The 26610-nt window shown below is 51.6% G+C and overlaps 1 protein-coding gene across 2 annotated transcripts in view; it reads left to right on the plus strand.

The window, feature by feature from the left end:
- The window catches only part of KIF20A (kinesin family member 20A), a 183028-nt gene extending 162553 nt beyond the window's left edge, over window positions 1–20475 (plus strand). For both annotated transcript variants that reach the window (XM_086931820.1, XM_086931821.1), the window contains one exon: window positions 19519–20475. In XM_086931820.1, coding sequence (XP_086787946.1) covers window positions 19519–19827 — 309 coding nt within the window. In that variant the 3' untranslated portion in view covers window positions 19828–20475. The remainder of the gene's footprint in view (window positions 1–19518) is intronic.
- The last annotated feature ends 6135 nt before the right edge of the window (window positions 20476–26610 follow it).

Raw genomic sequence — 26610 nt, forward strand, 5'->3', positions numbered from 1 at the left:
ATTCAACTGGGAGGAAAGTATGTGGAACATCGGCGACCTCTATGAAGGCTGCGAGTGCTACGGCTTTGTTGGGACGCTACGACCGCGCCCTCTGGGACTCCCTCCAGCAGTTTGCGGAACACTTGCCTCGCGAGAAGCGGGAAGATTTCCAGAAAGTGCTAAACGAAGGGATGCTGGTAGCGAATCAAATTATCAGCCCTGCAGCAGATTAATCCCTCTTGGCGGCACATGGCTTTTGCCATGGGATTAACCAGCGACGACACGCCTGGCTCCGCCTTACGTCACTGAAACCAGATGCGAAGCAAAGGGTGGCCAATCTTCCATTCTCTGACGGAACCCTATTTAGGAAACATGCGGATGACGAAATGGCCCGCATGAAGGCGGAGGCCGAAACACTCACGGCTGTGGGTCTAGAGAAGCCCAAAGAAGCGAAGAAATCGTACCACCCGTTCCAACGGCGGTTCGGTGGGCAGGGCAGAGGACGTGGCCAAGCTTCGGAACAGTCGCAGCAACAACAACAGTTCCATAAGCCGTTCCAGAAACGCCCGAAGGGCAGAGGAGGCAAACAGTCGGCACCAGCGACCAAAGGCCCGGCCGGGTCTAGGCCCTGAGCGCTTACTTCCCCCGGATCTGTTACCCACTCCGGTAGGGAGAAGCATTCAATTTTTTCTGGCAGAGTGGAGAAAAATTACTCGGGACAAGTGGGTGCTGAATATTGTTAGCAATGGATAAAGTCTTCGGTTCACCAGCCCGCCTCCTGCAATTCCACCGGTCAGCTCGCAGTTTCAGCTGCGCGAGCTCCAGGCAGAGGCAGATATCCTGTTAAGGAAAAAGGCGATAGAAGACGTACCTCTGTCTCAGAGAGGAAGAGGTCTGTACTCTCGGTTATTCCTGGTTCGCAAGAAGGACAAGAACGAGTTCAGGCCCATTCTGGACTTGCGACAGGCAAACAGATGGATATGCAGGGAAAAGTTTTGCATGCTGTCGTTGCATTAGATTTATCCTCAGTTGCAACAGGGAGACTGGCTATGTGCTATAGACCTACAGGATGCGTACTTCCATGTGCCCATTGCACACAAACACAGGAAGTTCCTGCGGTTCCAAGTCGGCGCCAATCATTATCAATACACAGTACTCCTATTCGGACTAAAGTCTGCGCCGGGAACATTCTCGAAGTGCATGGCGGTGGTAGCAGCACACCTGAGGAAGAACAAGGTGTTTGTCTACCCGTACCTGGACGATTGGTTGATCAAGGCATCCTCCTTCTCGGAAGCTCGAGTACACTTCCAGAAGACGTGCGTTCTCTTGAACAAGCTGGGGTTGCACATCAACATGTCCAAGTCTGTCCCGACTCCGGTCCAATGCATACAGTACTTGGGAGTCTCCATCAATACGCTGTCAGCAAGCTTGTCTCCTTCGGAAGAGCGACGATTATCACTCCTTCGGAAGGCTCAGGCTCTTATGACCACTCCATCTACAACAGTGAGGACGGTGTCTTCTCTACTGGGATCGATGGCCTCTTGTATCTTCCGAACGCCACACGCACGGCTGCACATGAGACCGTTGCAGGAGTGCTTGGAGGATCAGTGGGATCAGATGAGAGGGTCTTGGGACGACAAGATACAACTGTCTCTGCATGCTCTTCAGTCTCTGAAGTGGTGGTGTTCAGCGAGGAATTTCCTCAGAGGGGTTCCCTTCCACAAGGACATTCCCAATCAGACTATCGTGATGGATGCTTCTCTCCACGGTTGGGGGGCGCACGCCGGAGACTTACAAATTCAAGGAACGTGGTCGCCGATGGAGTTCACGTATCCCATCAATTTCCTGGAACTCAGAGCTGTTCACTTGGCACTGAAGGCCTTTCATCAGTCCTTTCAGACCAACTCTCTGCTTGTACAGACGGTCAATACGACCACGATGTATTACCTCAACAAGCAGGGGGGCTCGAGATCACGCACTTTGTCGCAGGAGGTGCAGGCGATCTGGCACTGGCCAGAGGACTGACGATAACGGTTACCCATCTGCCAGGTGTGCAGAATGTTCAGGCAGACGCACTGAGCAGACTGATTCAGGAAAACCACGAATGGGTCATAAACGACGAAGTACTAGGAGAAGTCTTCGCAAGGTTGGGGACTCCAGACGTAGATCTGTTCGCCACCGCAGAAAACAGCAAATGCTGAGACTTCGCCTCCAGGTACTGCCAGCAGGGGACGCTGGGGAATGCGCTATGGATCAACTGGTCGAACAGCTTTCTGTACGCTTTTCCACCCATTCCCCTGATTCCGGCGGTGCTCATCAAGCTGTCCAAGTCCAGGGCGTGGATGATCCTGATTGCCCCGGAATGGCCCAGGCAGTGGTGGTTCACGGACCTGCTTCACCGGTCTCTCCTTCCGCACATACGGCTGCCGTGCAGGCCGGACCTTCTCACGAAGTTCGGGGGGCAGATTTTGCACCCCAACCTCTCGTCTTTGAGTTTGGCGGCATGGCTCCTGAGATAGTGCAATATGGCCATTTAAATCTACCCGAAGATTGCATGGACATACTGAAGGAGGCTAAACGACCTTCCACTCGGACTTCCTATGCTTACAAGTGGAAGAGGTTCTGTATCTGGTGCAAGTTCAAGAACTATGACCCGACGACGTGCAAGGAAGACTTCATCCTTCCTTACCTTCTACATTTGGCGCAGTCTGGCCTTAATGTTCATTCCATTAAGGTTCATCTCGCTGCATTGACTGCCTACAGGAAATGCCCTTCACAGACTTCCTTCTTCCAGATCCCTGTGATCAAAGATTTTTTGGAAGGCTTGAAGAAAGTATTCCCTCCTGTCCGGCATCCTTCGCCTTCATGGTAATTGAATGTGGTGCTGTCCAGATTGATGAAGGAGCCTTTTGAACCGATTCATAAGGCTTCGTTTCAGCACCTGTCCTGGAAGGCGGCGTTCCTCGTGGCCATTACATCGGCCCGCAGGGTGAGTGAAATTCAGGCGTTGTGTTGCCAAGAACCTTATACTGTATTTCATGCTGCTAAGGTTGTTATGCGTACTCACCCTAAATTTCTTCCCAAAGTTATTTCTGATTTTCATGTCAACCAGACCATAACTTTGCCTACGTTTTTTCAGAATCCTTCATCTCCAGCGGAAAGGTCTTTACATTCCCTGGATGTTAGGAGGGTGTTGAAATTTTATCTGGATAAGACCAAAGATATTCGTAGGTTAGACCAATTATTTAGCAATTATGGATCAGTCAGGACCGGTCTTGCTACCTCTAAGCAGTCCATCTGTAGGTGGATTGTGTCCTGCATACAACTGTGTTCCAAAAGTCTAATAAGACCTTGGGGGTAAACCGAAGGCTCATTCCGCCAGGGGCAAAGCTGCCACGACAGCTTTGCTCCATAATGTTCTTATTGCAGAAATCTGCAAGGCGGCCACTTGGAAGTCGGTTCATACCTTTGCTAAGCATTACTGTCTGGACACTGATGCCAGGGCAGACGATCAGGTTGGGCAGGCTTCGCTGCGAAATTTGTTCGCACAATAGTGGTGTTATTTCTCGTTTCTCCACCGCCGCTTTGGTGTGGGGATGGGCTTGCCATTCTATTCACTAGATTATGACTATACACAGAGATCCCCTACTACAGAAGGAGTAGTTTCTGTCCTGTAACTCCAGTTCTGTAGTAGGGGTATCTGTTCTAGTCCTAAGCGCCCGCCCTCCTCCCCGGTGGAGAGAGAGATTCATGTAAGGGATGCTACAGGTCTGGCGTATTACGCCTTCAAAAAGTACTGAAAGTAAAAGGGACCTGCAGTGCATTCTGGGATACTGTGAAGTTCTGGTAAGTTCTCTTAATGGCACAGTATCCTGTTCTGAGCCACATAATGGCACTCTACGGGGCTTATCTGAAAGAGACACGTTAGTGATAGATTCCTTACCTTAGAATATCCCCAGGCGTCAGACTGGATCCGGAAACTTTTGCGTAGCAATACCCCTGCGCGCCGGTAGGCGTCGTCTGCGGCTCCGCGTCCGTCGTCGGCGTCGTGAGCGCCGGGATGACGTTGTCGGAGTACTTAGACGGCGCCCATGCGCGCTGACGTCAGTTCTTCTTTTTTCCGCGCCAGCTAGCGCAGATCCGGAAGAAGCTCTACCCCCAGTCAATTTTTGACTGAAATTTTTGATCCTTTTTGATCTCTCTTTCCTTGTCGATTTCTCGACTATCGGTGCCAGGGATGCCCAGGTTCAAGCCTTGTTCGAAGTGCGGCCGACTCATGTCGGTCACGGACCCCCATCGCCGGTGCCTGAAGTGCTTAGGCCTCGACCACGACGATCAATCCTGCTCCGACTGCCGGGCCCTGACGTCGAAGGCTAGGCGGGAGCGGTCCCGCAAGCGTCTCGAGCTGAGGCAGTCGGCCCCGCGCCGCTCCCGGTCCCACGGGAGGTCGAGGGACAGGTCGCGAGGTCGGAGTCATCGACGCTCCGGAAGTGGACACCGATCGTCTGGTTCCAAGTCCTCAGGTAAGAGGCATGAGAGGTCGGAGCGACGTCATCGATCCTCCGACCCGCCCCGACGCTCGCACGATGCGGCCGGGGACTCGGGCGACACCGCCCACGCGGCTCCGCGAGAGTCGCAAGCGTCGCCGCCTGCCCCACACCTTCGGGTCCCTGGGCACGGCGCGACGCCGGAGGAGGTCGAGAGGTACCTCATGGCCATGAGGGCCCTCCCTCCTCAGTCGGTTCCCGTGGCGCCTTCGGGCCGATCGGTTCCGTCTGGAGGTCCTTCCGGGTCGGGCGCTTAGGCCCCGACGACGTCGGGTACTTCGGGCCCGGCGCCGCTGGCGACTTCGGTCTCGGCGCCGCAAGACCTCGCTGGATCCGGCTCCGGATCCGGGACCTCGCCGGTCGACCCTACGACCTCACCGGCGCCGTCCCTTCAGGTGTCGTCCCCGGTAGCCGATGTGGTTGCCGCCCCCAATGCCTCCTGCGGTTCTGCTCAGGCGTCGGGAGGGCGCCGCTGGGTGCCGATTCCGTCGGCCTTTGGAGAATTTTATCTCCACGAGGAGGCCCTGGCTGTTAATCCTGGTCTCCAGGACACAGGTGATGAGGAGCATTGGGAGGGGTCCGAGGACCCTCTGGCACATGATTGCCAGTCACAACAGGACTGGACATATGAGCTTGGGGAGGCCAGTGGTATTGACACCTCGCCAGACACTGGATTTACATCGCCCCCGACTGTGGCTTCGGAGGCGGGTTCTGCTTACAGCGTAGTGTTGACGAAGGCAGCTAAGGCCTTAAACCTTCAGCTCCCCGTCGCGGCCGTGAGGACTAATCTCCTCACTGAGGTCCTCAAACCGCAGTCCGGCTCCGCGGAGCCCCTTCTGCCGTTCAATGAGGCCTTGTGTGACGTTCTTCTGGGCACTTGGTCCAAGCCCGCCACAGGCCCGCCTGTGGACAGGAACGTGGCCAGACGCTACCGCCCGGCACCGGGCGACCCATGCTTTTTGTCCACCCATCCCACCCCCGAGAGTCTGGTCATCCAGGCCTCAAACTCCCAAACCGCATTCCCGTCGGCCCCACCCGACAGGGAATCCAAGAGATATGAACAGTTCGGGAAGAAGGTTTTCTCGTCTGTGAGCCTAGGGCTGCGGTCTGTAAACACCGCCTGTCTCTTGGGCCGCTACACCCACACCCTGTGGGACACGGTTGCGGAGGTGCTGCCTAGATGCCCGGAGGAGGTCCAGGCTAAACTCAGCCAAGCCCTTGCGGACTGCCGAGATGCAGCACGCTTTTCTATCCGGTGTCGGCTGGATACAACGGACTCACTGGGCAGGGCGATGGCAACGACGGTGGTGGTTCGACGCCACGCCTGGTTGAGGTCCGCCAACTTCTCGGCCGATGTCCAGGCCACTCTCCTGGACATGCCGTTTGATGGCCGTCGCCTCTTCGGCGACAAGGCAGACCATGCGCTGGAACGTTTCAAGGACTCCAGGGCTACGGCCAAGTCCTTGGGCCTTACGGCCCCACGCCAGCAATCGGGTGCCTTTCGCTCCTTTCGGGGCCACGGAAGGGGCGCCCCACCACGTACCGCCAGCCACACGCCGCAAAATGTCCAGCAGCGCGGTGGCGGACGTGGGAACCGCCGTGGCGGTGGTCGGGGAACACGGCGAGGCCAGTCCACACCTCCCTCAGCAGCACCGGCCTCTAAACCTTCCTAGTCCGAGTTTTCAGGCCCATGTGACACCTGTGGAGGGTAGGGTTCGCCATCACCTCTCCCACTGGCATACAGTCACTTCGGACAGGTGGGTGCTGCAGATTGTCCGGAGGGGCTACTCCCTCCCATTCGAGGCATCCCCTCCATCCATGCCACCACAATACCACCGTGTGTCGGGGGATCACTTGCAACTTCTGCAAGAGGAGGTCTCGGCCCTCTTGGCCAAGAGGGCCATCGAGCGCGTTCCTGGGCCAGAAGTAGGGTGTGGTTGTTACTCCCACTACTTTCTGGTGCCCAAGAAGGGCAAAGGGGGCCTACGCCCTATCTTGGACTTGCGGAACGTCAACGGCTTCCTCCGTACGGAGAAGTTCAAGATGCTCACTTTGGCTCAGGTCTTAACTGCCCTGGACCCAGGAGACTGGATGGTAGCGTTGGACTTGCAGGACGCTTATTTCCACATCCCCGTCCTGCCGGCCCACCGGCATTACCTGCGGTTCACGGTAGGCCAAGAGCACTTTCAGTTCACCGTGCTCCCCTTCGGCCTTATCAGCGCCCCACAGGTGTTCACGAAGGTGATGGCGGTGGTCGCAGCTCATCTGCGCAGGCAGGGTGTATCAGTCTTCCCCTACCTCGACGACTGGTTGTTGAAGGCGGGCTCGCCCCAGACAGTCGTCAGCCACCTCCAGACTACGGCCGACCTCCTGCACCTGCTGGGGTTCTCCATCAATGTGCCGAAGTCACACCTGTGTCCCTCTCAGAAGCTCCTCTTCATCGGAGCGGTTCTCGACTCTGCGCAGTTTCGGGTTTTTCCACCCGAGCAGCGGGTTCGGGATATTCAGGCTCTGGTTCCCATCTTCCAGCCGTTATCCCGAGTCTCGGTCAGGTTGACGCTGCGGCTTCTGGGACTGATGGCCTCCTGCATCCTTCTGGTGCGTCACGCCAGGTGGCGGATGCGGGCTCTGCAGTGGGACCTGAAGTTTCAGTGGGCCCAGCATCAGGGCAACCTGTCCGATCATGTCCTGATCTCGGAGGGCACTGCGAGACAACTGCAGTGGTGGCTCACGGACCGCGAATGGGTCAGTGGCAGGTCCCTCTCCCTACCCCACCCGGAGCACGTAGTTGTGACGGACGCGTCCCTCCAGGGCTGGGGGGGCCACATGGGAGAGGCGGAGATCAGAGGCCTCTGGTCTCCGGCGGAGTCCAAGCTCCATATCAACTTGCTGGAGCTTCGGGCGATTCGTCTAGCACTGAAAGCGTTCCTCCCCTCTGTCCGGGGACGGGTAGTGCAAGTGTTCACCGACAACACCACCGCCATGTGGTACTGCAACAAACAGGGCGGGGTGGGGTCGTGGACCCTTTGCCAGGAGGCTCTGCGCCTATGGCAATGGCTGGAACATCAGGGCGTGACCCTGGTGGTTCAACACCTGGCAGGCTCTCTGAATGCCAGGGCGGACGAACTCAGCCGTCGGTGCATGATGGATCACGAATGGCGTCTGAACTCGGACGTGGCGCAAGGTCTCTTTCAGCAGTGGGGAGAGCCTTGGTTAGATCTATTCGCCACAGAAGAGAACGCGCAATGTTATCTGTTCTGCGCGTTGGAATTTCCAAGGCGGCACTCGCTCGGAGACGCTTTTCGTCGCGAGTGGAGCTGCGGTCTATTGTACGCCTTTCCGCCTATACCACTTCTGCCCAGAGTGCTGAAGAAGATCAGGCGCGACCGGGCCCAGGTTATCCTTGTGGCTCCGGACTGGGCACGAAGATACGGGTATCCCGAGCTACTCAGCATGTCAGTCGATCACCCGATTCGTCTGCCTCTTCGGGAGGACCTTCTGTCGCAGCAGCAGGGGACGGTCCTGCACCCGAACCTGTCCAGTCTCCACCTACAAGCTTGGAGATTGAGCGGCGACAGTTGAGGCCATTTGACTTGCCTCCTGAAGTCTGTGATATCATTCTGGCAGCCAGGCGTCCCTCCACGAAGTCGGTATACGCCTGCCGGTGGAACAAATTTGTGGCATGGTGCACAGCAAAGGCTGTGGATCCTCTCTGCCCCCCTTTCGGAAGTGCTGCTCTTTCTTCTTTCCCTTGCCCAGCAGGGCTCTGCTCTGGGCACTCTTAAAGGGTACCTCTCTGCTCTTTCAGCCTTCTTGAGGCTACCAGATCAGCCTTCTTTATTCAAGTCCCCTATTGTGAGTAGATTCCTGAAGGGCATCACACACATGTTCCCTCCTGTTCCCTTCGTGATGCCCCAGTGGGACTTGAATCTTGTTCTCACTTATCTGATGTGTGCTCCCTTTGAGCCACTTCATAACTGTCCTCTTCGTCTCCTTACTCTGAAGACTGCATTCCTGGTTGCCATCACCTCTGCCAGGAGGGTGAGTGAGCTCCAGGCTCTTTCTTCTTCTCCACCTTTCCTGTCTGTTCATCCTGACAAGGTGGTGTTACGTACACGACCTTCCTTTCTGCCCAAGGTTGTCACGGCCTTCCACATCGGGCAGTCCATTACCTTGCCCACTTTCTTTCCGCCTCCGCATCCCTCGAAAGAGGAAGAGAGGCTCCACCGTCTGGATCCAAAACGTGCGCTCTCCTACTACCTAGATCACACACGCCAATTCCGGGTGGATGACCAACTCTTTGTTGGTTACGTGGGCGCGAAGAATGGTAAGGCTGTGCACAAGAGGACCATCTCTAGGTGGATCATCTTGTGTATCCAAGCATGTTACTCCATGGCGAGGAAGGAGCCTCCGGCTGGATTGCGGGCTCACTCCACTCGGGCCACGGCAACGACAACTGCCCTGGGCCGCGGTGTCCCCCTGCAGGACATTTGCCAGGCAGCTACGTGGGCCTCGCTGCACACGTTCGCAAGACACTACTGCCTGGACAGTCAAGTCCGGAGGGATGGCTTCTTTGGCCGTTCCGTCCTCCAGGACTTTCTGGTGTGATATTGGTTCGCAGACCCACCACCGGGGTTGGTATTGCTGGGGTATCTATTCTAAGGTAAGGAATCTTTATCCAGTATTAGGGGTGTCTTTCATAGATTCACATGCCTGAATCATTCCCCGTCGTCGAGACGGGAGCCTCCGGTAAATAAAAAAGTAATGTCCATAGACATACATAGAGAAAAAAAGGTGCAAGGGTCTCCCCTTAGCAACCTTTCCTTGTCCTTATGTAAAAAGGACCAAACTCTCAGTCAGCCAATCAGCTCCGACCTCCCTCTAGAACCTTCCTGGGAGGAGCCTCAGTCCCTCAGATTTTCTACCGCACGTTGTGCTAGGGAGTCTCCAGCCTGAGCTCTCCTCAGGAATCCTCAAATTTCTTCAAACTTTCTTCAAAAGTGTTCTCTGAACCCTCGACTCTTCAAGGACTACTTCACTACACTGTCTTGACAGTAAGTGTGTTGTTTCCACTGCTTCTTCCATGTCTGACTCGAAGAAGAAAGCCCTGTTCAGGGCCTGCTCTTCATGTAGCAAGAAGAGAATCCATGTGGATGATCAGCACGACCTGTACTTGTATTGCCTTTACCCGGACCATGTCTCAGACAAATGCAAGATTTGTAGGTCTTTTCCAAAAAAGACTGTGAGAGACAGGGAAGGCCGCCTTCTTATATGGCTGGACAGGCTTAAGGACAGGGACAATCTGGAATCCTCTGTGAGCAGTGTTTCCAAGACCTCAACAGTCTCTTAAGAGGCCTAGGGTATCTTCCCCGGGCCCCTCAGACACTCCTCCTGCGAAGACCCACAAAAGGTCTTCAGAGGCAAGATCGGAGTCATCTTCAGTGTCTGCTAAGGAGGATAAAACCTTTAAGAAGCCTGCTCCGTCCTCTAGACAAACCCAGAGGACTACCTCCGTCACGACCACAGTCTCTACCACCTCAGCATCGTCGCCTTCAGCGTCGACGACGACGACTACGTCCTCCTCATCTTCAGGTAGACCTGTTTCTTCTATTATTAGCCTAAAATCATCGTCGACGAAGACTACGACGACACCGTCGTCGTCGAAGCAGTTATCAAAAATTCCACCATCGACGACGAAGGTGTCGACGAGAGACTCAACGACGAGGACGCCGTCTACGAAACCACCGTCGACGAAGACCTCGACGACGACTTCGCAGTCGTCGACGACCAAGAACCTGTCACCCACTCCACCGTCGACGAAGACCTCGTCGACGACCTCGTCGACGACTCCATCGACGAGGGGCTCGACGACGACACCGTCGACGAGGACTCCGTCGACGAGGGACTCGACGACTACACCGTCGACGGAAGGCTCGTCGTCGAAGGGAGCACTTCCAGAACCATGGAAACAATCGAAACTAGTGGAACTATCGGCCCTCATGCTACCGCCGTCAACGGTTCCCTCGACGACGACAGGCTCTGTTGTGCAGTCAGGCAAGCCTAACAAACCACAAATTACCCCGGAAACGACCTCTCCAAGCAAGGTGGAAAAGCAACCACCTCAGGAAATATTCCAAAGCGAAGAATCCGAAGAGGAGGACCACCTTGAACCCGCTACTTCGGTCTCGGACCTGCACATCAAATGCCAAAGCACTGATGAAGAGCAGGAAGACTTCACCTATCAAGAGCACTCGGTCCATACTAGTGTCCGCACGGAAGTCACCCCCATGATATGCTTACCAGCGACCCTTGTGGATGACCTAAGGCTACTCGTACAAGACTACAAGCAACGCTTTCCAGAGGCGAACAGGGGCGGTCAAGCGCCTAACACTCATACGCCTCAGGACAAGGGGGATCAGACACCTACAATCCAAGCACAGGAGTCCGCCCCAAAACAAACTCGGCATCACCCTCAGCCCCACCAGGAAGTCCAGCCTCAGGTGGTGGTCTCTTCGGATGAGGAGGAGGAGGAACTAGAGGACGGAGAGGTCCAGGAGGTACACTCGGACCACTCAGACCGGGACGAGGAGGATGAATATGTGGCATCATCCCCAGCTTCACCACAACCACGTCAGGCGGACTCCCCACCTGTGGACATTGCTGGCTTCCATAAGCTTGCGGAGAGAGCAGCGAAAAGATTCCATATGGCTTTGGAATCAACAGAAACGGACTGTTTCTTGCTCGATTTTAAAGAACAGACTCAAAAATCCGCAAAAGCTATCCCAATTATAGAATTCTTGTGGGAACAAGGAAAGAAATTAATGATGACACCAGCTTCTGTACCGGCGGTGGTTCCACGCCTGGACAAAAAGTACAGGGCACCACTTACGGCAGCGGCTTGCCTCAACGGTCACCCCAAACCAGACTCGGTAGTGACACAAGCGGCCCAAAAACACTCCCGCAATCCTTCCTCACCACTGTCCGCTCCCCCGGATAAGGAAGGCCGGAAACTTGACACGATTGGAAAACGTTTCACGTCCACTTCCGCCATGACCATCAAGATAGCAAACTCCATTGCCTTGTTGGGGCGTTACAATCGCCAGCTATGGGAGGACATAGCCCCTTACGTGCAGGAACTACCTGACGCAGTCCAGGGTGAGGTGAAGGCGCTCCTGGTGGAAGGTCAATCCTCAGCGGCGGAACTGATCGACTGCGCTATTGACGCGGCCATGACAGGCGTCCGTCAGCTTGCGGGGGCAGCAGTCCTACGACGCCATGGATGGCTGAGAGCGACATCTTTCCGCCAAGAAGTACAATTGAAGGTTCTTGACATGCCCTTCGACGGACAACACCTTTTTGGTGAAAAAATCGACGAGGCACTGCAGGCCATTAAAAAAGACACGGACACAGCAAGGGCGCTGGGTACTCTGCAGTCCAGGAACCAGTCCTTTCGGAGCAACAAACCCAGAGGGCAGTCCTCCTATCGAGGCTCCTACCAGAACAGGTCCTCGTTCTCATACAATCACAAAGGCCAATACCAAAACAAGCAGCAACAAGGCCGCCAATCTTCCTTTGGAAGGTCTACTTACAGAGGTAAAAATACCAAGAGGGGCGCTGGCGGCCGCCAGTGACCGATTACTCCAGCCAGTCCAACAACCCTCTCCATCCTTTCAAATTGGAGGAAAACTGACCCATTTCCTCAACAATTGGCAGTACATCACCACGGATCGGTGGGTCCTTCAAATTATTCGATTCGGCCATTCTCTCGAATTCACCTCCACCCCTCCCAATACCCCTCCACGCAGGCGGACGCACAAACACCCTCGCCTGCTTCTCAAAGAACTTTCGACAATGCTACAAAAAGGGGCAATCGAAAGGGTGCCGGCATCCTCAAAGGGGAAGGGGTTCTACTCCCACTTCTTTCTTGTGCAGCAAAAAGAGAACAAGTGGAGGCCCATCCTGGATCTCCGGGAGCTCAACACCTTCCTACGGAGCCAATCGTTCAGGATGGTGACGATTCAAGAAATCCTGGGCATTCTAGAAAGAGGAGATTTCATGACATCCTTAGATCTCCAGGATGCCTACTACCACATTCCCATCCTCAAGAGTCACCGGAAATTCCTAGGATTCGAGGTAGCGGGCCGTCACTATCAATTCAAGGTCCTGCCATTCGGCCTCAAGTCCGCGCCACGGATCTTCACGAAGTGCCTCGCACCAGTGGCAGCCTTCCTGCGCCAACTGGGCCACCAAGTCTTCCCCTACTTAGACGACTGGCTGGTGAAAGCACCCTCGGCTGCGGACGCAGTCACATCCTCCAACGCCTGCACCAATCTCTTTCAGAGACTGGGATTGACGCTCAACCTCAAAAAATCCTGCATGGTCCCCTCAACGAAAATTACCTTCCTAGGGGCCATCTTGGACACGGAGTCCACAAAAGCCTTCCCCTCGAAGGAGAGAACAGACAAGATCCTATCCTTGGCCACGGCTGTGGCGACAAAGACACACCTGAAAGTTCGGACTTTCACCTCCCTCCTAGGGATGATGTCCTCCTGCATACTCCTCATCCCGCACTGCAGACTCAGAATGCGGCCCTTGCAGGAGGCACTCACGAGCCAATGGACTCAAAGTACCGGCTCCTTCGACGACATTATTCGGATCACGCCAAAAATGTCCAAAGGTCTACTATGGTGGAAACGTCGCCAGAATCTGACTGTCGGGTTACCATTTCTCATTCCAGCATCACCTCTAGTGATAACCACAGACGCCTCCCTAGAGGGTTGGGGCGCAGTTCTCCAGGACCTTCAGATCAGCGGCAAGTGGGACACTCAAGAACAATCGCTGCACATAAACCTGTTGGAGCTACGAGCCGTGTATCTCGCTCTCCAAGCCTTCTTGCCACGAATCCAGAACTCCCCGGTGCTCGTCAGGACAGACAACACCACGACGATGCACTACCTAAACAAACAAGGGGGAACGCGTTCGCTCTCTCTCTCGAGCGAATCGCAAAAGATCGGGAACTGGCTAGTGCTACACGGAATCCCACTCAAGGCGGAATACGTCCCAGGAAAGGACAATACCATCGCGGACGCACTGAGCAGGCAAAAATCCCTCTCCCACGAGTGGGAACTTTCCGACAACACCCTATCTCACATTGCCCCGTTCTGGCCGAGGCAACACTGGTTCTCGGATCTACTTCGACTCTCCATCAGATCACTGATTCGCCTGCCACAGCACCCGAACCTCCTGACGATGTCCAACTGGCAAGTGCAACACCCGAACCTCCAATCGCTCAAATTATCAGCCTGGCTCCTGAGCACAGAGAGTTCGGTGGCCTGAATATCCCACAAGACTGCAGGGATGTATTGGCCAAGGCAAGGGCAGACAGTACGAACAAAACCTACACCCTCAAATGGAAGAGGTTCTGCATTTGGTGTTCGGACCAGGGCCTCCGACCCCTGACCATCACCCCTGAACAGGTGTTACCATGCCTCTTGCATTTGGCGCAGTCGGGACTAGCGCATGCGTCCATCAAGGTTCACCTGGCGGCGATCTCGAGGTTCACCAGAACTGTCACAGGGCCTTCTCTGTGGTCAAGCCGTCTGGTCAAGCAATTCCTAAAGGGGCTCTACAGATCCTTTCCGAGGCCTCGGAAAGTACCTCCTACATGGCAGCTTAATCTGGCGCTCAACCAGCTCATGCGTCACCCGTTTGAGCCCATTCATCGTGCTTCTCTTAAACACATCTCATGGAAAACAGCGCTCTTGCTTGCTCTAACATCTGCCAGAAGGGTGAGCGAACTGCAAGCTTTATCCATTCAGGAGCCTTACATGCAATTCAGACAGGACAGAGTGGTTCTACGACCAAACCCTAGGTTCATTCCAAAAGTACCTTCGGACTTTCATCTCAATGAACCAATAGTCCTTAAGTCCTTCTTCGCCAACCCTTCAACGGCAGCGGAAAGGTCTCTGCATTCTCTAGACCTTATGAGATGCCTAAAGTTCTACCTGGAAAAGACTAAGGCTCTCAGAAAATCCTCACAGTTGTTTGTGGCATACAGCAGACCACGAATGGGCCTGCCTCTCACGAAGCAAAGCATCTCCAGATGGATCTCCTCTGCGATCTCTTTCTGCCACGACAAGGCAGGCCGGCCTTTGAATGATCAAGTGACTGCTCATTCCACCAGGGCGATGTCCACGTCAGCGGCACTGTTTGCTGGAGTGCCAATCCTGGACATCTGCAGGGCGGCGACCTGGAAGTCACCGCACACTTTCGCCAGACACTACTGCCTGGATATTGAACTCCAGAAGGATGCGGCAGTGGGCCAGGCGGTGCTTCGCCATCTCTTTCAGTAAGGTGAGCCTTCCTACATCCCGCCTTCCAGGTATGCACATTCTTGCTCTAATGTTATTCTATCTATGCTGTCTTATTGTTGTAAGATATTGTATGAATTATCTAACATGATGGCAGAGCAACTTTACTTTACAAATGTGCTACTGTGATTGCTAGCTATTCTGATTCAGGCATGTGAATCTATGAAAGACACCCCTAATACTGGATAAGAAATGCGTTACTTACCTGTAACAGCAGTTATCCAGTATTGGTGTCTTTCATAGATTCACATGCAACCCTCCCGCCTCCCCTGGAAGGACTCACTTCCCTCTCGGAATATATTACGCCAACCTAGCTGGGTGCGTACGAAAATCTGAGGGACTGAGGCTCCTCCCAGGAAGGCTCTAGAGGGAGGTCGGAGCTGATTGGCTGACTCTGAGAGTTTGGTCCTTTTTACATAAGGCCAAGGAAAGGTTGCTAAGGGGAGACCCGTGCACCTTTTTTTCTCTATGTATGTCTATGGACATTACTTTTTTATTTACCGGAGGCTCCCGTCTCGACGACGGGGAATGATTCAGGCATGTGAATCTATGAAAGACACCAATACTGGATAACTGCTGTTACAGGTAAGTAACGCATTTCATCACTAACGTGTCTCTTTCAGATGCACAAGTTACTACTTGTGTAACGATATATCTGTAAGAGACATTAGTTAGTGATAGATTCCTTACCGACCCACCCATCCTCCCCGTTCTGCGAACCGATATCTAGGGTTAAGGTCATCCCCTTTCAGGGCCCTAGTTTCATGGCACCAGTGTTAGTTCTATCATGGCTCTGCGTATCTGGCGCGGAAAAGCTGTGTGTCAGAACTGACGTCAGCGCGCATGGGCGCCGTCTAAGTACTCCGACGTCATCCCGGCGCTCACGACGCCGGACGCGGAGCCGCAGACGACCCCTACCGGCGCGCAGGGGTATTGCTACGCAAAACTTTCCGGATCCAGTCTGACGCCTGGGGATATTCTAAGGTAAGGAATCTATCACTAACTAATGTCTCTTACAGATATATTGTTACACAAGTAGTAACTTGTGCGTCTGTCCAGGTCTTCCTCTCTATCACTCCAGAGGGGTTTTTGCTGCTGAGGCAAGGGAAATCTGGACAGGCTTTGCTGTTTGTGGATTTTTGGTGGAATTTCTAGTTGAAGTACTGGGCAGTGTAGCCTGGTTTTATAGGCTGCATTATCTGTCTTTAATTCTCTCTTAAGTGTCTGTGCAGTTCTGCATTATTTTGACACCTTAAGAGATTATTTTTGATTGCTCCGGGGTCCACGCACATGGGCGGGACTATTCACTAGATGATGACTATACGCAGAGATACCCCTACTACAGAACTGGAGTTACAGGACAGAAACTTCTCCTTTCTGGCCATGGGTCGGCATCCTGCCACTGCTGCTCCACGTATCTTAGCTGGTGCAGGTTCAGCGATGCTTTTTTCCACTGTTGGGCACACTCGACCGGTATGTGGTGACTGTCATGCCGTTTTGTTCCCTCTCTGGGTCTTGCTTCCGGTAGACACATCTGCTCCTGCGGATCCTTCGAACCTAGGTTCAGTTCCTCTTAGTTATGAAGCCATGCACTCACTTCCGCACCGACATTTCTGTCTGTTTCTTTCTCTCACCCCGGTATAAATACAGGGGCTTTTGTGCTGTTCTTTGACGGCTTGTGGTGCCTTTGCTTCCCATTGTTTTCTGCTCTTTTCAGAGCTTCATGGTCTGGTGTTGGCTGTGCTGGCATTGCTATCCCCACTGTGTTTCGTCACTCTGACTAAGTTCTTCTGGAACTTGGTGGGGTTTGGTTGCAGACCCGCCTTCTCTATGGGTATGGCTTTGGTATCTATTCTAAGTTAAGGAATCTGCGTCATGATGTGTCTAACAAGTTACTTACCTTGGGTAACGCTGTATCTGGCAGAGACAGTCTAGCCGCAGATTCCTTAACTCCTGTTCATCCTGCCCGTTTTGTGAGGACCGTTTCAGGATGGGTTTCCCGCATTCGCCTTCCTTCGGGTGGCTTTGTCTTCTGTGGGGTGACATTTTCACTGCACGCATAGATCGGATGCTTTATTCTGTTTTGCTTGCTCTGCTTGACCCATTTTTGTGATTGGGTGGTATGCTCATGTGTCCTTTTGCATCCCTATGCCCTGGGTCGTCCAGTGTGAGGTCTGTTCACCCCCTCTCCTCCCCTTTCTCCATTGGCCTTGGGGTCTCTTCCCTCCCCTGCAGTCCATTGGTTTGAAGATGACTGGCTGTAGCTCAGTCTATAACTCACAGGGGATATGACGTCCCTTTCTGGTACTGACTTGTGGTAGATTGTCAATGCTCCTGTGTTCTGGACTTGTTGCCCTTCACAGTTATATGTTATGGTTGCAGACTTCCTATTGTCTGTCCTGATGTTTTTCACATCTTTTCTGCCTCAGGGGAGGTTTGTCCTCCGCTTTTGTGGAGTTGCTTTTCAGAGCGGTGCTCTGCTCTTTCCTTAATTATTTTTCATTATACTGTGCTTGGCACTGTACTTTATGGTGCTGTTTTTTCACCATTCCCCTTCTTTTCTTTTTCATCTTTCGCACACTGTTCCATATGATGTTTTTGATGATGGCTCCGCGTTGTGGCAAAGAAAAGTTTCTCGGACAAAAAATGACGTGAGCGCGCCGGGAGGGGCTTATATGGCTCTACTGATGTCACGTCCGTGGACGACGTCAGGGCGGAGCCGTGCAGCCCGGCCCGCAGAGGTGCTGCTGCGGAAACTTTTGCGGATCCTGTCTGACAACTGGGGATATTTTAAGTTAAGGAATCTGCATCTAGACTGTGTCTCTACCAGATACACTGTTACCGAAGGTAAGTAACTCGTCCATTGTACACAGAAGCATGAAGTGAGTCAATGTTTCAAGACCGCCAAAGTCACAATTGCATTAGTCTGTATTTTCCATACTTGAGGGCCCATTTCTTTGCTACAGCTAGTCCTGGTAGCATTTGAAGTCTGGATTTTAGATACAAACGTCTTTGTATCGGAGTATGTGATAGCCAAATAGACTTTGTAGATCTTAACTGGTTTTTTTTGCCTCAGTATAGATTGCATACTACCTTTTGTAGATTCCATATTTACCTGTGTTTCCGTTCCCAGTATCTTCATTTAACTCTTTGTTGGTTTCCTTGACTGTGCTGGGTTATCCCAGATGTTTTCAAGCCCTATTGCTTTTAGGGTTATGTGATTTAACCACTGGATTTTCGCCGCGCCGTCTAGAGTCTGCACCTTGAGCATAGTCTTTTTTTTGGGTATAAATTGGAGCAGGATTCAGCTATTCTGGTCCATAATAGGGCTTGTTTTAGCTAGATTTTTTTCCACTATGCTAATTTAAACCAAGTTAAAGTTGAGGAATTTCCAGTGTTGCCTTGGCTGCGGTGCAGTATGGTTCTAAATAAGTTTTTTTTTCCTTTTGGCTTTCCTTAGCCTTCCTGAACCTCTATAATCTGTGCCTTACACAGGTGACGCCAAAGCTTTCATCCTGTACACATCTAGAACTGGTTTATTGAAGCCCTGCCTCCCTTTTTGGTTCATAGCGGATACTATCTTTTCCTTTTGTTCTAGTTTTTTTTGGAGTTGAACCGTATGCCTAAACAGTCAAAACCAGTGGCTCGCTCTAGAACAATTCCATTTGTGTAGAATGTGCTCCTCATTTTAATTTTCTGGTTCATAATAATGAACTTACCCCTGCTTGCCTTTGAGAGCTTTTTAACTAAACAGTGGGTTAGGAAAGTGATGCTTGGCTAGCTCAGTCTGTTAGAAGTACTGAATCATAGGCGGAAAGGAGGATTTGTAGTCTTTGATTTCCCAGTTCTGGTTCTATTTTCTCTGCCCTGTCAAGCAGCAATATCTGGCGATCGCTATGATTTTAACTACACAACATTTCTGATGAAGATTCTTTTTTGTTTTGACCAACTCTGTCCTTTTCACGTAAAGAGTTCCATTGTGGTATATTGAATAATGATACCAATTGGCAAATACATTTCTAGCGTTTCACCTTGCAGTGAATTAGCATCAAAAATAAGTTTTAAAACCCTATAAAAAGGCAGAGATGTCTCTTAAAAGAGCATCCGTTCCCTCTTCAACACTAATGTGCGGGATTGTGAAGTCACAAAAGATCCATACTGCAGAACAGGGTTAACTTTCTGTGATCTTGGTTCAGAAGTTGGCTGTCTTAATCGATACAGTTGCAATATACATCCTTAAAGATGATTTGTAAGGACTACTTTTTGGAAATTGTCAATGTGTGAGCACTTGTGAAAGGTAACTAGATAGAAAGGGCATTGAGGCAAAATAAATATGGTGTTTTTGGTCAAAGTGAACATGGTCTGATTATACACTCCAACTCACTGTTTTTTGTTTGTTTTTCGAGCACTAGATTTTGCCTTGAGTTAATGCAATTTGTGACTCTGGGAATTGTTATGAGGCAGAACTGTTAGAGGTGATAGTTTCCTTCTCTCCTACTGTCAATCTGAATGAAGACTGACCCCTTGCTTCTGCCTCATAGTTTGATTGGGGGCCGGGGAAAGCATAGACAAGACTTCATGACCATCTGAGAACACACAACTTTATCTGTTTCCTTCAACAGGCACAGTCCTTGGCAGAGCTGCAGAATAATATGACGCTGGTGAAGATGGATCTAAAGAGGAAGGTCGCCTGCATCGCAGAGCAGTACAACACTGTGCACAAATTGCAAGATATGCCCTTAAAGAAGCGCCCATGCAATGGTGCTGAGAACATGACTCCCAACCAGAATTCTGGCAAAAAGTTCCTTCTCGGCAAGTTCCTCCCCAAGACACCAGTCTGGCAAAGCGTGTCTGAAAGCCCCTATGGGCGGATCCTGCGTTCACGCCAGACACCTGGGCTCAAGACTGTAGCATTTGGCACCAAATATTGAGCATGTGGCACTGTTTCAAAGCCCCGGGAGACCTTCTCCAGTGTTAATCACATATGTAAAAAAAAAATCCTGTCTCATCGCCTGTATAATTGTATATATGTTGTTTACCAATTTGTATTTTAAAGAGGTACAATCCTCTTCAACCTTATACTGTCCCCCAATGCCTTGAGTTCCCCTCAATGTATGTACCCTTTTAAGGAATATTGACTTGTACTTTGGTTTGTTAGACTGTGGCTGTGTTTTTTTACTGATTGGTCTCAGCTGGAATGCACACGTGGACCCTTTGGCAGTGCATGTTGAGGTGACCATGGACTATCTGCTCAGCTCCCATCCACTACTTGTCTGAAGCTGTGGCTGTCGAACCACTCCCTGCTGGACAGATTCGGCGCTATGTAGAAAGCAACACATCTCATGCATCAGCTCTGATTGCTCACTTTGCTCACTGCTGCTTCAGACTCAAAACATGTTGTGCAAGGCTGCAATTAAGGAATTTTTAAAGGGAAAAACTGTTCTGCGACTGTTCCTGGACGTGTGGATCCATTTCCAGCTGTGCACCAGTAGTCTGTTTTGTGTCGTCTCCATTAGAGTGTGTGTTTAAGTGCAATACATTGCATGTCTGGGGTAATCGAATAAAACAATTTATGCACCTAATGAATCGTCTGGTGCTTGAGTTTGATTCTGATTAGATCTCTGCAGCAACCTACTTATTTACATTTCTTGGATGAACAGTAGTAGTAAACCTTTTCCGGCATTTGGCTAGGCCAGGTTATCTAAAAATGAGTGCTTCATGCTTAAGACACTGACAACACATTGGAGATTCTTATGTTTAACAGTGAATTAGCGTGTTACAATTCTATCTCATTTAGTAGTTAAATATGGAGTTATTCTAAACTGTGTTTATGCAAAACGGGTGACTGCAGTTCTAACCTCTGTATGGCGTGCATGCCGCACAAACGAAAAAATGCAGTTAGCCTGAACTATTTTAAGATACCTTTTTCCAGTGTCCTTCTGAACCTTGAGGCTGTAAAGGCATCTAACTATGTGTCCACAGTAGATCCACCTGACCTGAATTCCAATGGACAGACTTTAAACTCAATGCCAGGAATCCTTCCGTCTGGAGTTTTCATCGATTTGTTAATGTTGTAGAAAGAGGTAGCAAAACTGGACCATGTTACCTGTAAGTTTTTTTTTATGTGCATCTGTTTTTTGTAATTTCTTCAAAGTGCAGCTAATGATGGCTAGTTTTCTGAATTGAATAAGAATGTTATGGTTTTATTTACCGACAACATACAATGGTAAGGGCACATAGATGTATGCTCTTCTGTGGCTACGGTGCATAATTCTGAATTTAGCACATTTAACTTATTTACAGATTTCACAGACCTGTTTCTAGTTAAAATGTTTGGAAATACAGTAATACTGTCCAAGAGTGTTCTGCATGTTTTTGCTGTCGCATAATTTAGCAAACATTACCATATAATTTGGGCCTCCATGTTGCATAATCCTAGCAGCAGGTACTGCTGCAAATCTCTACATGTTTTTTTGGGTATTCTCATTATGCTGAAATCCCTATTTTGCAGGGAATTGTGAAATATGGGTTTTTATACAACTGTCTTTCATGTGATAACACGCTTGTGTGTGTGTGTGTGTGTGTGTGTGTGTGTGTATGTATATATATATATATATATATATATATTATTTTTTTTTTTATATCTTTTTTGGCATGTTCACCAACACTTTTTGCCTGGTATTCGATGCATTTTTGACAAAGTGCATTGGGTTCCTGCTATCCAGGTCCCCAGTGCCAGATTGCTTTCCCTAAGCCTGTACAATGTTTCACCCTTAATTGGCAATACCTTTGGCACCCCTGTAAGTCCCTAGTAAATAGTACCCCAGATCCCTAGGGCATGGGTACTAAAGAGGGTCTCTAAGGGCTGCAGCACATATTGTGCCACCATAAGCGACCCCTCACCTAATTCATGCAACCTGCCACAGCAGACTGCTTGTCTTGGTGCACATAAAAGTGAAAACACACATCCCTGTGCGCATGCCTGCAGGCACTGCATGCAGTTTTGCAGCGTGAATCTTTCTGGATTCACTATGCTGTGCATTATTCCGCGGTCTAGTGGTTGGGTCCGGAATCGTAGTCGTTTTTTTTTTTTTTTTCATAGCCCAGGTAGGTGTCGACGTCCCACCTTTTGGTGTCCTTCCTGTGACGTCGGCACGCTTCCTGCGGAAGCTCCAACCCTTGGGCGCCATCTTCAGATTCTTTTTTCCGCGGTTGGGTCTGGATCGTTCCCGAGAGGGCTCAAGACATTTTTCGAGAAAGAAGACACCAAATGCCTTTTTGGACGAAAAAAGATTGGAAAAGACGACGAGAGACTACACCATCGAAGAGGACAACGAAGGAACAGGAGAACTTTCAGAACTTCGACGTCCATCGGAGAATGTGAGCTCAGGGGGCCCCCTTAACGCAGGAGATCGACAACACACCATTCAAATTCTGCCGTAACTGCCACCAAAAGGAACCGCAGAAGGACCAGCACCCGGTTTGCAACCTCTGCCTACCGGTCGACCACGAGAGCAAGGACTGAAACACCTGCTCTGCCTTCACGCCGACAATTCTTCGAGTAAGAGCGAGACAGAGGATGGCCAACGCCAGCATGCAGGGCAAGGGCCAGCCACCATCCCTTCGAGACCTGGGGCTCAACAGACGAGGACAACGTCGCCGGAGAAGACTACGACTACACGGTCGTAGAGACCGATAAGAAGACTCCTAAAAAGGTAGGAGTCTTGACGGCTCCTAAGGCCCCGAAAGACACTCGACAGTCTGACCCAGACTCTCGAAAAAACGAGAGCAAGTCCTCGAAAGCACTGACGCCGAAATCTTTGGCGTTCGCGGCTACAAACAGGCCCAGCGGATCCACAGAGAGGGACTCCCAGGCACCGAAAGCTGGAGAACAGCAAAAGTCGTCGAAAAACGTCCCAGAGAAGGAACGTTCGACGCCGAAAGAGAAGGACCCGAAAGCCAGCTCGGCGCCGAAGCCCAGCTCGGCGCCGAAAGTCGCCTCGACGCCGACCAATCCACCGAAGAGAGCGGCCGATCCATTCGACGCCGTACGTGCCGCCGAAATGGAAAAGAAAGACGGCTCGAGGCCGAAATGGATAACATCCTGCAGCGCAAGAAAAGAATTAGACGCCAGGATGAAGGACTTATTAATCCCGACGAAACCAAGACCACAGGTTGTCGAGATAACCGAAGAAGAGGACTACGACGTCTAAGGACAGTCAGGAAGCCCGGAGGTGCTGGAAGATCCAGAACAAGAAGCCTCCTACTACGATGAGATGGGGGATTACGACCAGAGGACAATCCTGGGCTCTGCATCCTCGGAGACACAGGACATAGAGTGGCAAGACCTCGACAACGAGAGTCCGGAGGATAGCAAAGACACGTACTGTAGGAGAGTAGGGTCTGCAATCCTATGATCACCCAGATTTTTTGCTTTTGTTTCACTGGTTTACGACTTTCTCTGGCTGTGGGCCTGCTAATCAGACCCACAGCCTAGCTGTTCTCTCACTAAATTACAACGTGTACCTTAGGTGCATTTACCAATTGGTACTGGGCCACCTTATCAGACCCTGTAACTCAGGGCATAGGTGTACCCAGGGCCTACCAGGGGCTGAAGCATGTATTATGCCACGCCTGGCTGGCCATCTAAATCTGACACAACTGGCTGCACGACAGCTGGGGCAAGGTGGTGTAATCACCCTTTGCTGTAGATATAGTATACCTATATCTAACCCTAAAATGGACACACAGATTCCTATAAGTCACTCCTATGGCAGGCCTTGACAATCCTGAAGGCAGAGTGCTTGGAATCGTGTGAGATGGTGCTCTGGCATGAGCTGAGCCCGTTTGCAGCTTGCGGAACCAAGTCCTAATAGCTGTTCCATGATAACGCATACCATATACTCTTAAGTGCATTATAATCCTCGCGGTTAAATGCTATCTTTGGTATCGCTTTATCAAAACATGTCGAGTAAGGTGTCATACGAATTGGAATACTAACCCCTCGCCAATTCTGGCGACGGGGTTAGCATTCCACCCTTCTAGAGGGACACGACATGTATGTAACTGTGAACCCCGGTTAAAGTTAACTCAAGCCTCAGCATCACAAAATGGATGCTGCCACCACAGACACAAGTCTGACCCCCTGCAGCTGGGAGTCCTTCCAGGGAGGGGAGCTTGGACAAGGGTTTCCTGTCAGGGGCGGTGCTAGCACCATCCCAGACAGGGTTTTGTGTATCCTGGGTTAGGCAGGGCTTTACAGGAAGGTGACTGCAAGTGGCACCCCAGTGCTCACTACGCATCTGCCGGCTAGAACCAGTTCCATGGGCACACCAGCCCCTGAGCTGGGGAAAGTCCGGCATGGGAGAGGGGTGTAACCACCCCCCTTCCTGGTCCCACCCGTAGGGCAGGACCTAGTCGCGTACCCACCCCTTTCTTTAGGATAAAGGCAGGAGCGGGGACCCTTCCAAATTAGATCATCTTAAAATCAAGAAACTACTTTCTACGAAAGGAACTCTCGACTTCTTCTCAAGATTTCTCCCTTGTGGCTAAGGAGTAGTCACCCTGCATCCGCAGGCACCATCTAAGAACACTGCGGTTTGCTGCACGTCCTTCCTCCGGAATCCGACTGACCAGCACGACGAGACCCGGCTTCCCTGGCACCTCTGACCTCTACCTACCTCTACAGCTAAGCTGAGAACCGTAGGTGCGACGAGACCTCGAGGGACCGGCCATCATCAGAACTGCACGACTTCTATCCAGCACGACCGCCGAGGGATCCCCTGGTGAGTGCTTTGGGGTCCGAGAAGCCCCGACCCTGAGCAGCTCCAGCATCGACGAGATCTGCGTGGAGCCCTTCTGCTTTAGCTGCTCACCGCGTTGTCTGGCTACTAGCCCGCTGGCTTGTGGCCTTCCCGACGACGCCCGACGACGACAACACTGCTGGTCTGGTTGCTCCAGACTGGCTCTTGCTCCCTTCCAAAAGAGGAGCACCCCGGACCCTCCTGGTCCACTCCAGACGCCATTTTAGGTCCACCGTGTGGGCTTGAATTTGCCAAGACTTGTTGCCCCAATCCTGGGTCCAGCGACGTCGACAGCATCAACCATCGTGGGACAGCTCGCACCTCCATCCTGGTCGCCGACAACGCCTCCTGGTCTGTGAGACTGCAGAGCCCAGCGTCGCCCACTCACCTGGTCGAGGTGACTCCATCCGGTGCCATCCTGGTGCCCATCTGATCACTGGCTAGTGATTCAGGACTTGGTCCCCTCTGCTAACAGGTGTCTTCCATCTTCGATCCAGGCTTGGATCCATCGAACAATCTTCACTGGTCGCCTGCCAGCAACTCCTTCTTTCAGGCTCCTGGTTCGTCAACGAGGATTCCCGACGTCTTTTCAGACCTATGCAGCCGCAGCCCCTGGGCTAGGTAACTTCGGCATTTCGGTGCCCCAGCATAGCCTCACTATCCAAGGGTCCAGATCCACTTTCGTTTTTGACCTACCTAGTCGGGTTCGCCCGAGAACACTAACTTCGCTTTTACTAGCCTCCATAGACTTTGTCCCGCATCCCGCGTGAGAGTGCACACTCTGCACCCGAGTCCCCTAGGCCTCCTACTAGTAATCTGAAGGTTCAGTAACGTAGTCCTAGCGATTCCAAAGCCTATTAGTCCAGTACTTATCTGCTAGTAATTTCGCATTCAACTTTTGTAGTATATGGTTTTTCGTGCCCCTCGGGCATTTGTGTAAATTGTGCAACTTAAAGTATTTTCTTAAGAGTTTTGTTGTGTGCTTAGTACCCTGTCCTCATAAAGAGTACAGGGCTGTTGTGATTTAAATAAATACACTGTTTATTTTCATAACACTTGTGTGGTGTCCTTTCACTTGGTGTTCAAGGGGTATATGTGATGGTATAACAGCTGGCTTAACACGCCCTCTAGAGTTTAGCCCGAAGACTGCTCTTGTCCATGCTACTAGGATAGCTGGTCTATCGGTTGACTTACAACCAATCATCAATAAGGGTTGTTTGGACTGATACATAGTGATCACTAGAATAGTGAGCACTGCATATCAGGCCAACTTCTCACACGTACCCTTCGAGGCCCTCGCCGCCTCGTGACATTGGGGTTTACAGCAGTCATCAGGAACGCAGCAGCAGCCTTCAGGGTAAAACTCGACGAGGAAAAGCAGAAGGCAGATTTCCTCCTAGAAACACTGCTCCCAACGCAAACTAAGAGCCAGTACCTGCCGATGCTAGACAGCGTTAAGGCACAGGGGAGGGAGGCTTTCATAGAGCCTGCCACTTGCAAAACCATCACACCCAGGACGGAGAAGTACAAACATTTCTCCAAGGACCCGCCCTACATTCAGGGATCAGTCAAGGCGGACTCCATCATTACAGCTACGGCAAGGAGGAGGGCTAACGTGCCAACAACCTCAGGGCCACCCCCGGACAAGGAAAGCAGAAGGATGGACCTGACTGGGAGAAAGGTCGAAAGGAATGTTGCAATGCACTGGTGCATGGCAAATTCCAACGCACTGCTCAACGGGCACCAGTACCAGATCTTAGACGAACTGGGCCAGTTATTAAAACACCTTCCTGAAGAACACCAGCAAAGGGCTGCACATCTTGTGTAAGAAGGGAAGAATGTGGCAAATTCTTGACTCAAGACTGCCTTGGACGGGGCTGAGACGGCCAGCAGACTCATGATGATGGGCAT

This window comes from Lissotriton vulgaris, chromosome 7 (genome assembly GCF_964263255.1).
Source record: "Lissotriton vulgaris chromosome 7, aLisVul1.2, whole genome shotgun sequence".
NCBI lineage: Eukaryota > Metazoa > Chordata > Amphibia > Caudata > Salamandridae > Lissotriton > Lissotriton vulgaris.